The sequence below is a fragment of the Pecten maximus genome, chromosome 4 (assembly GCF_902652985.1).
Source record: "Pecten maximus chromosome 4, xPecMax1.1, whole genome shotgun sequence".
Lineage (NCBI taxonomy): Eukaryota > Metazoa > Mollusca > Bivalvia > Pectinida > Pectinidae > Pecten > Pecten maximus.
Window position 1 is genome coordinate 17,047,151 of NC_047018.1, and position 18,835 is coordinate 17,065,985.

Below are 18,835 nucleotides of genomic sequence, written 5' to 3' on the forward strand. Positions count from 1 at the left end.
TACTACTCCAGTGTAGTACCAGAATGCAGCATGTTCCCATGACAACTAAAACTAATGACCTTGACATTTCAAGAGTGAACTGCATGGAAAAAAATGAACTTTCAATTCAGGAATTAAAATGGACTGACAATACCACAGCCAATATTTGTATTTATTCAATAGTGTAATATGATACTGGGATTATACTGTCCTAGGGGTAGCATATGGTTTGTTTCGGAAACTATATGGGGTGTACATCATATGCTTGATGAATTTAGATAGCAAGAATGATTAAGGTCATCTTTGAATTCAATACAAAATGCAAAATTATTATGAATAAAACTATTTAGGAAGGAAAAAACTAGAAGTCAACTGACTCAAGTTCAAAGCAATTGTGTCAAAGGTCCATAGGAAAATTTTTATAATGACATATAAAGCAAACTTGGTGGTAATCAAACTAGAACTCATGATCATATATTACAAAGTCCAGTTTATCTGGTCAAGGTCAAAGGTAAATTTGATATCTGTCAACTGGTACACATCTTTCTATAAGTCTCTCTTCGGGAACCAGGTTGGACTATAGGATTGCCATTCCATCCATCTGCAATTTGGCTTGTCCATGTTCTACCCCTTCCACTACTTGTCACTGAAACTTCATACTTTGAGTCATGTGTTTACGTAGATAACAAGCCAGTGATATGTCAAGGGTACCATGGAAAGGTTGATGTCAAATTTTGTATCTCTTAACAGAGATATTTTTGGATAACATTACCTCAGACACAGTGTTCTAGTTACAGGGGGAAATCACCTCAAACACAGTGTTCTAGTTACAGGGGGAAATCACCTCAAACACAGTGTTCTAGTTACATCAAATATCAAACTAACAAAGTACATGGCTGTTGATTGTAAGGATGTGTTTTGGTGGCTAGATCTGACCTACATTTTTGCTCTATTGACCTACAAAAAAAAAAAAAAATGTAGTAATTCAAAAAACTACTGCCTTGATTCTCAAGGTTAAGGCAAACAATCTTTGATCACTGTATGATTTAAACAAATGGGCTATGTATGTGTAGTAAACAAACAAATGGATTGTTTTAGGGTTGTGTAGAATTTGCAATCCTGGCTGTGAGTATTGTCAGTCCTGAATTAGGTCTTTAAGGGACATTTTACCAAAGAAGGGGGTAATTTAATTGACCATTCAGGGGAAATGGACAGTGGTCAACACGATTAGGCCCCACCTGTCTGTATCCACGGAAACACTGGCTGATTGGCAGGAAAGTCCAACTAATATGGGCTCTCGACCTAAAAGTGCAAGTCTACCCAAATCCTATGAGCAGATCTGGGAGGGCATTCAGCGAAAATCACAGGACCTTCTCAAAGGGCCCGGATCCCTTCTAAACAGAAGTTTTAACAAAGACGACCCCTACAATCAGGTATAGACCTTGGGTTTCATGGAATGCAGGATACTGGCTCTATCTCATTTTCATCAAATAACTTTTCATTTTTCTTGTTATTGTTTTGTTTTTAATTTTATAAATAGTAGTCTTTTTATTGAGTTTTTCTCCTTTTTTCTCTCGCTGTTTTTTACTGCAGCTTCTTTGTTTTCTATGATTTTGTTTTAAGGCTCCTAAGGCTGTCTATCCGTAATATATGACGTGCGCTTCTGTGTCTCTATAAGCTTGCTTAATTGATAAGCTTCAAACTTTACTGTACATATATGAGCTTAGTTGGCAAACTCTATTGCTTGGATAGTTGGATTTTTCTTCATTGCTATTTCACTCGAAGGAAAGCTCTGTATAATTAACTGACTGTATAAGTTATCTCTCATGTTAATCGTCATCAGTCATCCAAAATAAACATATCTTACACCTACCATATGTAATATTGCTATATCATAGATATCATAAAACAACGATGTAATGATAATATTGTAACATCACAAAAGATTTATGACAACTAAATTGATATATGTCTCTGTAGAGATTCTTCTATCTTATATATTGTTTAATTAATTTTACATTATCATAAATATGAGTTATGTGACAAACAGAATCTTACACTCGTGACTATGTTTAATAAATTTCATATGACCTAACCATGAGTGTAAGATTCTCTGTATATTTACTTCTTAAACACCTTACATTATGTTACCGTAAGGGAACAGGCTTATTATCCATCATAAACCTGCACAGAAATGACTAGTTGGTCTGTATAACATAATTATTGTCTAGGTGAACCCTGTAAGCCATCTCAGGCTTTTGTTTGTTATTTGGCTATTTTTTAATTTTTTTTTTTTTTTTTTTATTTCATTTCATAATTATTTATATGCCCGTCAAACTTTGACCGAGTATCATGGTATGGCATTTTCTGTCCATCCACCGGCTTATATGTTTGTAGATCCCCACCTTCAGTTTCAAAGTTATGAATAATATAAATGATTTTAAATCTATTCTAAAAACAGAAATTTATTATACCAATACAATGCATTTTATAGTTGTTTGATTTTTTTTCTTATAATTTCCACAAAATTTGTTGCTTTATTTTATTTTAGTTTGAACTTGCTGCAAAATCTAATAGTAAAATCTGTTGACTGGCTGTCAGATATTCACTAAATACATGTATCACCAAGTCAGTTGACTGGCTGTCAGATATTCACTGAATACATGTATCACCAAGTCAGTTGACTGGCTGTCAGATATTCACTGAATACATGTATCACCAAGTCAGTTGACTGGCTGTCAGATATTCACTAAATACATGCATCACCAAGTGAGTTGACTGGCTGTCAGATATTCACTGAATACATGTATCATACATATAAAAAGAGATGGTAATTAGGCACTAAAAGAAATACTAGTAACTAGTTTTGTTTAGGCCTAAAAAAAATAGCTTTGTTTCCGGTAAACTGACCCTTCCTAATTTTAACCCCCTGACCCTGTAGTTTTTATTGACTTAACAAAAAAAAAAGGGGGGGGGGGAATCCGGTGTCTGGAAATCCGGATCCTATTTGAGAGATTTAGACAATGCCAGTAAAAAATGACCCATATGCGATTCAAGCGTCTTAAGTTATTTAGATTGTGTAAAACAATCATGGCAGGATGCGGTCTTAATATAAAATGTACATTTACATGTTACATTATGCATATAATCAAAGTTAAGATATGAGAGAAAAAAAAGAGAATAAAATAAAAAGTATTTCCGACCTACCTACCCAATTTTTTGGGGCATGTTAGTGGAAACACAGCTATTTTTTCGGCCTGATTTGATCTTATCATCTTGTGTCTCCATGGCTCAGTACCTTGATCTGGTGGTTAGACATATGCTTGGCATGTTTAGCCCTTAGCTAGACAGAAATCCACCATACCATGTAGGATACTGTAAAGTGAGCAGTTATTCCTGAAATGTCACAAACAGGTCACATAAAGAAACACATTTGATTTTGATTTTAATATGATGTAATTATGGCTAATTTATTTGGTTAAGTTGATGAAACTGTGCACTTTTTAGTATCCTAGAGTGGCTGTGCCACCACACACCAGGCTGTACCATCTGTATTGTAGTGTTAGAGCAGGGCACAGGGGCATGTAATTATAACACAGAGATCAGCACCAACCTTTGTCCAGCTATATTTTTTATCAATTTTATTTCAAAAACTAATATCTGGGATACACTATTCAGCCTGTATGTCTTTAAAATGGAGTGCTTTTAAATTTCTCATATTCAAATGACACTTTCTTACTGTCTAAGGTCACAGGGATCAAGTATGTTCAAAATAAATGTCTAATAGAATTAATTAGGCAACATAAATGCTAAAGCTATGATCCATGGCTATATGTTACTTTAATTGTCGACAAACAGTGGAATGTTTTTCTGTTGTGTTTTGTCGACCTATAAACTTAAGGTCAAAGTTCACCTTTAACAATTGGCTGCTATCAGATTCTTTACATAAAAAACATGTAGAGACCAAAATTGACTAAGATTAAGTGCTGATATTACTAGTAGTTAATATGGGAATGGCCATCTGGGTCTCAACTTTAAACAAAAGAAAATAATTACCTGCCCCTGTGGGTGAATGGACACTGTTTCTCTATAAAATGTATAAGCATTATGCTCTCACATATGTGTATTCGTATTCGTTGTCTATGGAAATCATTTTTGTTTTGGCTACTGATACATGTACATTGTGCATTCAATGATAACTATAGTCCTATGATGTACCTGTCGTCATCAGAAATGTTTCATTATCTAATTGTCCCAATGTTTCAGCATTGTTGTGATAGGCTATTGATTATAATCTCTTAAGATCTCTTTACTCCACATTTTCTAAGTTTAGCCATTTTTAGTCCCTTCCATAGCTGTTGAGGTTATAGATTGACTGAATCTACAGAACTTTTGGTCCTAATTTTTCATTAAAGAGTCACACAAATGTAGTATAATCAGCAATGGTCTTGGTACTGTAAAACTGGTTATTTTTACATACACATATATGAAATACTTAATTGTGAAAAATTCATGGTAAAGGTGTACATTGTATGCGGGAGAATAATGTAATGACGATCTGACATGTATTGGTGAATACATAAAGTGTATTTGTACCGCCAAGTGTACAGTTTTCCTTTAAACCCTGAACAAAGCCCAATTTTCAACTGGCAGTGCATGTACATGTGATTCAAAAATGATTTAACTACTGATATCCAATCTGCAAAAATTCCATAGTGCAAATCAATTTTTAAACTCGCTGAAATATCCAGTTGTGCTGTACATGTACATTTCTTCCATAATTATTTCTAATATATAATGTAACACATTCAAAACTTTATGGTTCCTCAACTTGTTTTTAACACATGATATATTATATAAAACTGAAGTAAGTTGAGGACTATGGTACTGAGCTGACTATCATTTCCCAGGGAAAGAAGAGTCTGTCACACTGCTCACAGCAGACCCTGAAGAAGAGCGTAGATATGAAATCTCGCCTAGAAGAGGCTATACTTGGTAACCTCAATGCCCGTACAGAGATGATGTTAAGGAGGAAACAAATTCCTTACTCTCCAGGTAAATTTGATATAGTGTACATATATAGTGTTTAAAATAAAACAAAAAAGGTCTTACAGAATAGCCATCTATAAATAAATTGTAGTATGTATTTACATAGATTATGTATAATGAAGAATTCGTGCTACATGATAGAAGATTATTGGTAAATTACATAGACTATACTAGATAATGAAGAATTACAGTGCTATATAATAACAAACTACAGGAAAATTACATAGTATTAAATATAACCTTTGAAGAATTATATAACACTTCCTATATTAAATCAAATTATTATTGATTGTTATATAGCAGGCTACAGGTAAATCGAAGGAGCAGGATCAAGTTCACACACACATATATATACATATATAAGCTGGTTGCTGTCCAGGAGTATATGGGAATGAATATTGATACAGCATAAAACTGAAGTCATTTTTTTTGCAAAATTACTGATCCAATCCTTATGAGATAAAATGAAATTATGTCGATACTCGATAACAGTTAGGATTAGTCCACACCCTAACAATAAAGTCAGTAAGGGACCATTTTAAACTGTGGATAGTTAATTTCAGTGTAATTATACATAATGAGTTAAGTACTATTGAATTTTGTGGATGTGATAGGTGATAGGACACCACCGTCTGGACCAGCAGGGGGAGATAATCGATTACGATGGAGGAAGGATCAGCTCCAGTGGAAACCTACGTATGAGACATATGACAGGTAAAGTCACTCTAGGCTTCAATAATTATACACACTTTGTTCTTGTCTTTTATTAGGTCATCTGACCCGAAGGGTCAGGATGACCTATAGTCATCATGCTTCGTCCGTCGTCGTGCGCCGTGCGCCGTGCGCCGTCTGCCGTCCGCCCTGCGCCGTGCGTAAACTTTTCACATTTCAAACTTCTTCTCAAGTTCCACCAGTGGGATTGAGCTGAAACTTGCCTGAAATGATCCTGAGATGGTCCTGACCAAGTGTTGTTATTTTTCGGGTCGGTCCGAAATCCAAGATGGCCGCCATAGCCGCCATTTTGAAAACACATCTTAAACTTCTTCTCGTGTTCCACCAGTGCTATTGAGCTGAAACTTGCCAGAAATGATCCTGAGATGGTCCTGACCAAGTGTTGTTATTTTTTGGGTCGGTCCGAAATCCAAGATGGCCGCCATAGCCGCCATCTTGAAAAACACATTTTAAACTTCTTCTCAAGTTCCACCAGTGCTATTAAGCTGAAACTTGTCTGAAATGATCCTGAGATGGTCCTGACCAAGTGTTGTTATTTTCCGGGTCGGTCCGAAATCCAAGATGGCCGCCGTGGCCGCCATCTTGAAAAACACATTTTAAACTTCTTCTCAAGTTCCACTAGTGCTATTGAGCTGAAACTTGCCTGAAATGATCCTGATATGATCCCGACCAAATGTTGTTATTTTTCGGGTCGGTCCGAAATCCAAGATGGCCGCCATAGCCGCCATCTTGAAAAACACATTTTAAACTTCTTCTCAAGTTCCACCAGTGCTGTTGGGCTGAAACTTGCCTGAAATGATCCTGATATGATCCTGACCAAGTGTTGTTATTTTTCGGGCCGGTCCGAAATCCAAGATGGCTGCCGTGGCCGCCATCTTGAAATACACATTTTAAACTTCTTCTCAAGTTCCACCAGTGCTGTTGGGCTGAAACTTGCCTGAAATGATCCTGAGATGATCCCCACCAAGTGTTGTTATTTTTCGGGCCGATTCGAAATCCAAGATGGCCGCCATAACCGCCATCTTGAAAAACACATTTTAAACTTCTTCTCAAGTTCCACCAGTGCTGTTGGGCTGAAACTTGCCTGACATGTTCCTGAGAGGATCCTGACCAAGTGTTGTTATTTTTTGATTGGTCTGAAATCCAAGATGGCCGCCATGGCCGCCATCTTGAAAAACACATTTTAAACTTCTTCTCCAGTTCCATTGGTGCCATTGAGCTGGAAATGGGTGAGGATGTTAAGGAAGGAGGGCCAACAAAGTGTTGTTATTTTTCGGCCTAGTAAAATCATTGACTTGGCAGCCATGGTGGCCATTTTGTTACATGATTGTGCAATCATGGTTTTCCTGAACAATGCCTATTCAAACTTCTTCTCAAATTCCACCAGTGGGATTCAGCTCTAACTTACCAGAAATTATCCTTAGATTGTCCAGACCAAGTGTTGTTATATATTGGGTCAGTCAGAAATCCAAGATGGCCACCATGGCCAACAGTGCCACTATATACTTGCTACAGAGAATACATACTACAATAATATAAGGGTTTTAATTTAGAGTCAGATGACCGTTAAGGCCCCTGGGCCTCTTGTTAGGTCATCTGACCCGAAGGGTCAGGATGACCTATAGTCATCATGTTTCGTCCGTCGTCGTGCGCCGTCCGCCGTTCGCCGTCCGCCGTGCGTAAACTTTTCACATTTCAAACTTCTTCTCAAGTTCCACCAGTGGGATTGAGCTGAAACTTGCCTGAAATGATGCTGGGATGGTCCCGACCAAGTGTTGTTATTTTTCGGGTCGGTCTGAAATCCAAGATGGCCACCACAGCCGCCATTTTGAAAACACATTTGAAACTTCTTCTCGAGTTCCACCAGTGCTATTGAGCTGAAACTTGCCTGAAATGATCCTGAGATGATCCCGACCAAGTGTTGTTATTTTTCAGGTCGGTCAGATATTCAAGATGGCCGCCATGGCAACCATCTTGAAAAACACATTTTAAACTTCTTCTCCAGTTCCACTGGTGCCATTGAGTTGGAAATTGTTTAGGATGTGAAGGAGGGAGAGCCAACAAAGTGTTGTTATTTTTCGGCTTCGTAAAAACTTTGACATGGCAGCCACGTCGGCCATTTTGTAACATGATTGCGCAATCACGGTTCTTCTGAACAACACCTATTTGAAACTTCTTCTCAAATTCCAATAGTGGGATTCAGTTCTTACTTACCAAAAATGATCCTGAGATGGTCCTGACCAAGTGTTGTTATTTTTCAGGTCAGTCAGAAATCCAAGATGGCCGCCATGGCAACCATCTTGAAAAACACATTTTAAACTTCTTCTCCAGTTCCACTGGTGCGATTGAGCTGGAAGTTGGTGAGGATGTTAAGGAGGGAGAGTCAATAAAGTGTTGTTATTTTTCGGCTTCGTAAAAACTTTGACATGGCAGCCACGGCAGCCATTTTGTAACATGATTGTGCAATCATGGGTCTTCTGAACAACACATATTTCAAACTTCTTCTCGAATACCATCAGTGGGATTCAGCTCTAACTTACCAAAAATGATCCTGAGATGGTCCTGACCAAGTGTTGCTATTTTTCAGGTCGGTCAGAAATCCAAGATGGCCGCCATGGCAGCCATCTTGAAAAACACATTTTAAACTTCTTCTCCAGTTCCACTGGTGCCATTGAGTTGGAAATTGTTTAGGATGTGAAGGAGGGAGAGCCAACAAAGTGTTGTTATTTTTCGGCTTCGTAAAAACTTTGACATGGCAGCCACGTCGGCCATTTTGTAACATGATTGCGCAATCACGGTTCTTCCGAACAACACCTATTTGAAACTTCTTCTCAAATTCCAATAGTGGGATTCAGTTCTTACTTACCAAAAATGATCCTGAGATGGTCCTGACCATGTGTTGTTATTTTTCAGGTCAGTCAGAAATCCAAGATGGCCGCCATGGCAACCATCTTGAAAAACACATTTTAAACTTCTTCTCCAGTTCCACTGGTGCGATTGAGCTGGAAGTTGGTGAGGATGTTAAGGAGGGAGAGTCAATAAAGTGTTGTTATTTTTCGGCTTCGTAAAAACTTTGACATGGCAGCCACGGCAGCCATTTTGTAACATGATTGCGCAATCATGGGTCTTCTGAACAACACATATTTCAAACTTCTTCTCGAATACCATCAGTGGGATTCAGCTCTAACTTACCAGAAATGATCCTGAGATGGTCCTGACCAAGTGTTGCTATTTTTCAGGTCGGTCAGAAATCCAAGATGGCCGCCATGGCAGCCATCTTGAAAAACACATTTTAAACTTCTTCTCCAGTTCCACTGGTGCCATTGAACTGGAAATTGGTGAGGATGTTAAGGAAGGAGAGGCAACAAAGTGTTGTTATTTTTCGGCCCCCATAAAAACTTCAACATGGCAGCCATGGTGGCTATTTTGTAACATGATTGCACAATCATGGTTCTTCCTTAACTACACCTATTTAAAACTTCTTCTCAAATTCCACCAGTGTGATTCTGCTCTTACGTACCGGAAATGATCCTGAGATGGTCCTGGCCAAGTGTTATTTATCGGGGCAGTCAGAAATCCAAGATGGCCACCATGGCAGCCATCTTGAAAAACACATTTTAAACTTCTTCCCCAGTTCCACTGGTGCCATTGAGCTGGAAATTGGTGTGGATGTTAAGGAAGGAGAGCCAACAAAGTGTTTTTATTTTTCGGCCTCGTAAAAACTTTGACATGGCAGCCACAGTGGCCATTTTGTAACATGATTGTGCAATCATGGTTCTTCTTTAACAACACCTATTTAAAACTTCTTCACAAAGTCCATCAGTGACTTACTTACCAGAAATGATCCTGAGATGGTCTTGACCAAGTGTTGTTATTTTTCAGGTCGGTCAGAAATCCAAGATGGCCGCCATGGCCAACAGTGCCACTTTACTCTCTACAGAGAATGCATACTATAATAGTATAAGGGTCTTTAATTTTGAGTCAGATGACCGTTAAGGCCCATGGGCCTCTTGTTTATCATTCCATAATTATGCTTTCTGTAACAGTTCTGAAATCTGTTGACATATCACTACATACATACATAGTGATAACAGATATTTGTTCTATTTCAATGGTTGATATCACTTTATATACTTACATGGTGAACACCGATATTTATTCTATTTTAATGGTTGATATCACTTTATACTTACATGGTGATCACAGATATTTATTCTATTTCAATGGTTGACATCACTTTATACTTACATGGTGATCACAGATATTTATTCTATTTTTAAATTACTGGTTGACCTACTTACATGGTGATCACAGAAAGTACATGTAGTTCTGTTTTACTGGTTGACATCACTGCATACTTACATGGTGAGCACAGAAATCTGTTCTAATTTAATGGTTGACAATTTTTTTCCATATTCTCTGTCTTTGTTATTAGCTCTAAACCTAGGGATATTGAGGCTGACGCTCACATAGAGGGAAACCTAGCCGCAGAAATCAGCATGATAGCCCTGGATACTCTCGAACTTATTGTACAGGCAAGTCTGAAGTCAAAATATTATGATTATTGATGTAGAATATTATTATGATTATTGATGTAGAATAATATTATGATTATTGATGTAGAATAATTCAAAATATCTTGTTTGATTCCCTCTGAATTTATTGAAATATATATATTACAGTGATGATGTATATATGCTGTAGCTTAGGTACATTTTGTATCTAAATAATTCTAATTTGACTTGGTGTTTTTTTCAGATAGCACAGTGCTTGGAGCATATCCCCTTGTTAAGTTGTGCATTGAAGGTGCTTCTACATGGCTTCAGTCTCAACCAGAGCTCTTTGGTCCTGGAGGCCATGTTTGCATCACAGCGGTCTCTTGTTACAAAGGTATGGCTTCATAATTTACTAGAGCTTTTTGGTACTGGAAGCCACGTTTGCATTTCAGTGGTCTCTTGTCTCAAAGGTTTGTGGACCTGATGACCTTGACTGTTAACTTGACCTACTTTTATAAAATTAAATCTTGGCTACAGTATATTAAACATTATGATAAAAGATTGGGTTTTTGTATTTGAGGTATGTGCTCCTTGTCAAGACTGTTTTTATTGATACTATATTTGAGGACCTGCTGACCTTGACATTGACCTTTGGGGAACTTTAAAAGAAATGCATTTATAACATATCTTCTGTCATATCAAAAATAAAGTATGGAATTTTCATTTAAACTTTTTGTAAATTTAGAGTTTGTTAACTTCATTTCCTGATAAACTGTATGTACATTATAAATTTCATACAAAATGCAGATGATTCAGTTGTATACAAAAAATTTATCTGGGATATATGATTGTTTTAGTATTCACATGCCTCCTGGTCATTACAGTTCCTCGATCCACTGTTTGAGGAGGAGACAGAACAATGTGCTGATTTGTGTCTGCGACTCCTTCGCCACTGTAGTTCCTGTATAGCCAACACTCGTTCTCAGGCCAGTGCATCACTCTACATGCTTATGAGGCAGAACTTTGAACTCGGAAACGTAAGTTACCATGGCAAGTAAAATTCATTGGAGAACAAAGGTGATCTTATGCTGTGTTGTTGCATTAGTTTCATCAACAAACATCTGTTGTTGTGTTAGCAATGTCCTTATAGCAAAAGCTTTGCAGGGCTCAAAGTAGATATTTTTACCAGGTGGCCTATTTGGCTACCAAGCTATAAAATCTAGGCACCAATTGGAAAAGTTAGTCACCTGCCCTAGTTGTCTTGAATCTGTCAAAAAAATCTTTTAATTCTTTAGATCAGTATTACATCTCTGTAACTTTTTTTACTGTGAACATTATTTTAGCATTGACTGCAGCCTTTGAAAGATTAACCAAATCGCAGGTTTACACAATACTTTTAGTGGCCATGCAGGTGCCTTACAGGTAAATAACAGGTGGCCATTGGTGAATATAAGGCACTATGGCCACTAAAATAGGTGCCACTTTGAGCCCTGCTTTGAGAAACACCCTCCTGTGTACAATATTTTTGTATTCAAAAGAATGCTATTTGAAATTTATTGAAATATTCCAGAATTTTGCACGAGTGAAAATGCAGGTGACAATGTCTCTGAGTTCACTGGTTGGACAAAACCAGAGCTTTAATGAGGAGTTCCTCCGCAAGTCACTCAAGACCATCCTTACTTATGCTGAGGCTGACGTTGATCTCCAGGAAAACACCTTTCCTGAGCAGGTAATTGCAATCAGCGTTTCTTGATCTATTGTACTCTGTTAATGTATTCAATGTCAAATTTTTAGCTCATCGATAATAAGGAGCTAATGCTGTGCCCCTGCATCTGCTTAGGATTTTGGAATGCTACTTAGTCCATCAGTATACATCCTACACCCTTCCTATAGTCCATCAGTATACATCCTACACCTTTCCTATAGTCCATCAGTATACATCCTACAACCTTCTTTTAGTCCATCAGTATACATCCTACACCCTTCCTATAGTCCATCAGTATACATCCTACACCCTTCTTATTGTCCATCAGTATACATCCTACACCCTTCTTATAGTCCATCAGTATACATCCTACACCCTTCTTATAGTCCATCAGTATACATCCTACAACCTTCTTTTAGTCCGTCAGTATACATCCTACACCTTTCTTATACTCCATCAGTATACAACCTAAACCCTTCCTATAGTCCATCAGTATACAACCTAAACCCTTCCTATAGTCCATAAGTATACATCCTACACCCTTCCTATAGTCCATCAGTATACATCCTACACCCTTCTTATAGTCCATCAGTATACATCCTACACCCTTCTTAGTCCATCAGTATACATCCTACACCCTTCTTAGTCCATCAGTATACATCCTACACCCTTCCTATAGTCCATCAGTATACATCCTACACCCTTCCTATAGTCCATCAGTATACATCCTACACCCTTCCTATAGTCCATCAGTATACATCCTACACCCTTCCTATAGTCCATCAGTATACATCCTACACCCTTCCTATAGTCCATCAGTATACATCCTACACCCTTCCTATAGTCAATCAGTATACATCCTACACCCTTCCTATAGTCCATCAGTATACATCCTACACCCTTCCTATAGTCCATCAGTATACATCCTACACCCTTCCTATAGTCAATCAGTATACATCCTACACCCTTCCTATAGTCCATCAGTATACATCCTACACCCTTCCTATAGTCCATCAGTATACATCCTACACCCTTCTTATAGTCAATCAGTATACATCCTACACCCTTCTTATAGTCCATCAGTATACATCCTACAACCTTCCTATACTCCATCAGTATACATCCTACACCCTTCCTATAGTCCATCAGTATACATCCTACACCCTTCCTATAGTCCATCAGTATACATCCTACACCCTTCCTATAGTCCATCAGTATACATCCTACACCCTTCCTATAGTCCATCAGTATACATCCTACACCCTTCTTATAGTCCATCAGTATACATCCTACACCCTTCCTATAGTCCATCAGTATACATCCTACACCCTTCCTATAGTCCATCAGTATACATCCTACACCCTTCCTATAGTCCATCAGTATACATCCTACACCCTTCTTATACTCCATCAGTATACATCCTACACCCTTCTTATAGTCCATCAGTATACATCCTACACCCTTCCTATAGTCCATCAGTATACATCCTACACCCTTCTTATAGTCCATCAGTATACATCCTACACCCTTCCTATAGTCCATCAGTATACATCCTACAGCCTTCCTATAGTCCATCAGTATACATCCTACACCCTTCCTATACTCCATCAGTATACATCCTACACCCTTCTTATAGTCCATCAGTATACATCCTACACCCTTCCTATAGTCCATCAGTATACATCCTACACCCTTCTTATAGTCCATCAGTATACATCCTACACCCTTCTTATAGTCCATCAGTATACATCCTACACCCTTCCTATAGTCCATCAGTATACATCCTACACCCTTCTTATAGTCCATCAGTATACATCCTACACCCTTCTTATAGTCCATCAGTATACATCCTACACCCTTCCTATAGTCCATCAGTATACATCCTACACCCTTCTTATAGTCCATCAGTATACATCCTACACCCTTCCTATAGTCCATCAGTATACATCCTACACCCTTCCTATAGTCCATCAGTATACATCCTACACCCTTCTTATAGTCCATCAGTATACATCCTACACCCTTCTTATACTCCATCAGTATACATCCTACACCCTTCTTATAGTCCATCAGTATACATCCTACACCCTTCTTATAGTCCATCAGTATACATCCTACACCCTTCTTATAGTCCATCAGTATACATCCTACACCCTTCTTATAGTCCATCAGTATACATCCTACACCCTTCTTATAGTCCATCAGTATACATCCTACACCCTTCTTATAGTCCATCAGTATACACCCTACACCCTTCCTATAGTCCATCAGTATACATCCTACACCCTTCTTATAGTCCATCAGTATACATCCTACACCCTTCCTATAGTCCATCAGTATACATCCTACACCCTTCTTATACTCCATCAGTATACATCCTACACCCTTCTTATACTCCATCAGTATACATCACCTTCTTATAGTCCATCAGTATACAACCTACAACCTTCTTATACTCCATCAGTATACAACCTAAACCCTTCCTATAGTCCATCAGTATACATCCTACACCCTTCTTATAGTCCATCAGTATACATCCTACACCCTTCTTATAGTCTTGTTTCTCTGTATTGGACTTGTGTCTATTCAACTTTTCATTTGTTTGTACAGGTAAAGGATCTGGTGATTTTTTAAACTGTTTACAGTGAGGGAAACATGATATACAGAGGTCATCTAAGTGATTTGTTTAAACTGTTTACAGTGAGGGAAACATGATATACAGAGGTCACCTACGTGATTTTTTAAACTGTTTACAGTGAGGGAAACCTGATATACAGAGGTCATCTAAGTATCTATAAAACTGTTTACAGTGAGGGAAACATGATATACAGAGGTCACCTAAGTATCTATTAAACTGTTTACAGTGAGGGAAACATGATATACAGAGGTCACCTAAGTATCTATTAAACTGTTAACAGTGAGGGAAACATGATATACAGAGGTCACCTAAGTATCTATTAAACTGTTTACAGTGAGGGAAACATGATATACAGAGGTCACCTAAGTATCTATTAAACTGTTAACAGTGAGGGAAACATGATATACAGAGGTCACCTAAGTATCTATTAAACTGTTTACAGTGAGGGAAACATGATATACTGAGGTCACCTACGTATCTATTAAACTGTTTACAGTGAGGGAAACATGATATACAGAGGTCATCTAAGTATCTATTAAACTGTTTACAGTGAGGGAAACATGATATACAGAGGTCACCTACGTATCTATTAAACTGTTTACAGGGAGGGAAACATGATATACAGAGGTTACCTAAGTATCTATTAAACTGTTTGCAGTGAGGGAAACATGATATACAGAGGTCACCTAAGTATCTATTACACTGTTTACAGTGAGGGAAACATGATATACAGAGGTCACCTAAGTATCTATTAAACTATTTACAGCGAGGGAAACATGTATACAGAGGTCATCTAAGTGATTTGTTTAAATTGTTTACAGCAAGGGAACCATGATATACATAGGTCATCTAAGTGATTTGTTTAAATTGTTTACAGCGAGGGAACCATGCTGAAGCTGCTCATTGCTTGATCCATGCTGCAGGCCTGATTGCGGAGTACCTGGACATGTTAGAAGACAAGCCTTACTTACCTGTTGGATGTGTAGATTTCCAGGTATAAATATGTCTAACCATGCCAGACAGTTTCAGATTATATCAAATTAAATTTGTAGATTACTGACTAAAACAGATCTACATGGTCCGAGTAAAGGGTTATGTTATCAACAACTGTTGGGCATATTTCACATTTAAAGTGGTATGAACAGCTTACTGATTTTTCAATAGTTAGGGCACTGTATCATTGATAGCGGGCTCTATTAGTAATCACTAATCAAGTTTTTAGTTACTGATTCACATGAAGTTTGTTCAAGATGTTTTAAGTTCACAAAAACAAATATCAAAAGTCAAAATTTCAAAAATCAAAAGTCAAAGCCATTAGATTCAAAGGTCAAGGTCATGTTTTGTATCTTTTCATTGATGAAAATTTTGTGATGACAGCATGAAGCAAAGTTTGCCAGAATTAAATAACTGATCAAAATTCAAAGTCATAATTAGGTCAAAGATCATTAGGTCTAAAATTAGTAGATATTTGATTTTGTTTTTACAGAAAATAACACCTAATGTGTTGGAGGAGAGTGCCGTGTCCGATGATGTTGTATCACCTGACGAGGAGGGAATCTGTACAGGAAAATACTTCACTGAAAGCGGTCTTGTAGGACTACTAGAGCAGGCTGCCAGCTCTTTCTCCATGGTAACCTATCACCATTTGTCCTGTAGAGTAGGATAAAGAACAGACTGCTTTCTCCTTTTCTGTGGTAGCCTATCACCATTTGTCCTGTAGAGTAGGACTACTGGAACAGGCTGCCAGCTCTTTCTCCATGGTAACCTATCACCATTTGGCCTGTAGAGTAGGATAAAGAACAGACTGCTATCTCCTTTTCTATGGTAGCCTATCACCATTTGTCCTGTAGAGTAGGACTACTGGAACAGGCTGCCAGCTCTTTCTCTATGGTAACCTATCACATTTTGGCCTGTAGAGTAGGATAAAAAAACAGGCTGCCAGCTCTTTCTTTATGGTAGCCTATCACCATTTGGCCTGTAGAGTAGGACTACTGGAACAAGCTGCATGGATTTGGACAGTTGAAGTTCTTGAGAAGTACTAATTTAATGATATTTCTCAAATCTTATATATAGGTTCCCCTTGATCTAATGACCAATTTATTTTGAGTCTGATCAGGAAAACAAAAATTGCCAACAGGTGGCCACCTTGGATTTTGACAGTTGAATCTTGTTATCACTATTTCAAGAGAAGTACTGGAATTATAAAAGAGGGAAAGGGTAGAGTAGGAAAAAGTAGAAAAAAGTTGTCTTACAAAGAACAAATAAGGATCATTCAATGGTTGGGTGCCAAGATCCCCTGAAATATTTTGTTATATAATAATTATAATGTTCTTTAGTACAGGCCATTATTATATAAAATGCTGTGTTTTTGTACACAGAACTAGTATGTAAAATCATGATTTGAACAATGAACTGCTTGAAAAGTGCTTTAACTTGGTTTTGGTTCACTTGGTCCTGAGAACCAGTGAGCTTGTGCTGTGTTGCGGTTGTTGTCTGTCGCTGTCCATTGTCCATCAACTTTTCCTAAAAATTGAATTTTACCAAATTTAGTCTGAAGCATCATTGGGAGAAGGAGAACTGATTTTGTATAGATAGTGAGTCTGGCCCCCTAGGGGTCTGAGAAGCAGGCCCAATAAGGGAAATATAATAGCATATTCTAATCCTTCTGTAGGGTTAAAAGATTTACTCCAAATGTCTGAAGAATCCTTTGGAAAAGGGATACCCAGTTATGTATAAATGTTGGGTTAAATTATGGCACCCAAAATGTAAGGGGCCTTAGAAGTAGCGTCCAGTAAGGGTTGTTCTGAAGCATCCTTGGGTGAAGAGGAACCAATGTTGTATGTAAATGGTTGGTCTGGCCCCTAGGGAGCTCAATGGTTGTGGACTAATAGAGGAAATAAAGCAAATTGTTTAGAATCCTTCTTTTGATTGTAGGAATGAAGGGATTTTGTAATATTTGGTTTGAAGAATCCTTTGTACAGGCGACTATATAAAATGCTGTTTTTTGTACAGGCCACTATGTATGAAGCCATTAACCATGTCTACAAGATACTTATCCCCATACATGAGGCACACCGAGACTTCAAGAAGCTGGGAGTCATCCACAGTAAACTTCACGAAGCCTTCAACTCGATCATACGACAGGTAGATTGCTACTTAAATCTTTTCTATGACATAGTAATTTGATGGATAAATGTATTATTGTGATTCATTAATAGATCAAATGTATCAACTAAATCTTATTTTGATAGATATTACTTGTGCCTGATTGATATTAGTATTGGTTAGATATAAGGGTTCACATTGTCTGATATATCTTCTGTCTGTCCTACAGCAATCCATCTTCTTATTCATTAGGCCCCTGATTAGTGTTTCAGATTTGAATAAAACAAATCAGACTTGGCAAATGAGTATTAAACTGGTATTAAACTGATATTTGCACTTCTGTTAGCCCAGCAAATCTCGGATGGCTTGATGGAAACAAGGGTCACATCATAGTACATATATAATGTATATTTTTCTTCCTTACAATTGTTTTTGAAGTCCAAATGTCAAATGCCAGCTGCAGTGTTTTGGGCAGATGGCTTTTTGATGATTGAGGGGGATATATTGCTACACAACAGGCTCTTGCTGACCTGTCAGTGTTCTAGTTTCTTTGACAGTAAAAGTAAGTATAATCAAATGATACTTTTCATTATTCAGGAGGGAAAGAGAATCTTTGGCACCTATTTTCGAGTTGGTTTCTATGGCCACAAGTTTGGGGACCTTGATGGTGAGGAGTTTGTTTACAAGGAGCCAGCTATTACCAAACTGCCAGAAATATCACACAGACTAGAGGTATGTCATAGAGATATCACACAGACTAGAGGTATGTCATAGAGATATCACACAGACTAGAGGTATGTCATAGAGATATCACACAGGTTAGAGGTATGTCATAGAGATATCACACAGACTACAGGTATGTCATAGAGATATCACACAGACTACAGGTATGTCATAGAGATATCACACAGGTTAGAGGTATGTCATAGAGATATCACACAGGCTACAGGTATGTCATAGTGATATCACACAGACTACAGGTATGTCATAGAGATATCACACAGACTACAGGTATGTCATAGTGATATCACACAGACTAGAGGTATGTCATGGAGATATCACACAGACTAGAGGTATGCCATAGAGATATCACACAGGCTAGAGGTATGTCATAGAGATATCACACAGACT

At 37.8% G+C, this 18,835-nt stretch overlaps 1 protein-coding gene across 1 annotated transcript in view; it reads left to right on the forward strand.

The window, feature by feature from the left end:
* Positions 1–18,835, forward strand: part of LOC117326412 (dedicator of cytokinesis protein 7-like) — a 79,073-nt gene that overhangs the window by 47,689 nt on the left and 12,549 nt on the right. The window contains 12 exon segments of the mRNA XM_033883160.1: positions 1,182–1,412; positions 4,890–5,034; positions 5,643–5,742; positions 10,196–10,295; positions 10,519–10,650; positions 11,141–11,293; positions 11,827–11,985; positions 14,572–14,583; positions 15,477–15,593; positions 16,086–16,229; positions 17,612–17,743; positions 18,302–18,436. Coding sequence (XP_033739051.1) covers positions 1,182–1,412; positions 4,890–5,034; positions 5,643–5,742; positions 10,196–10,295; positions 10,519–10,650; positions 11,141–11,293; positions 11,827–11,985; positions 14,572–14,583; positions 15,477–15,593; positions 16,086–16,229; positions 17,612–17,743; positions 18,302–18,436 — 1,560 coding nt within the window.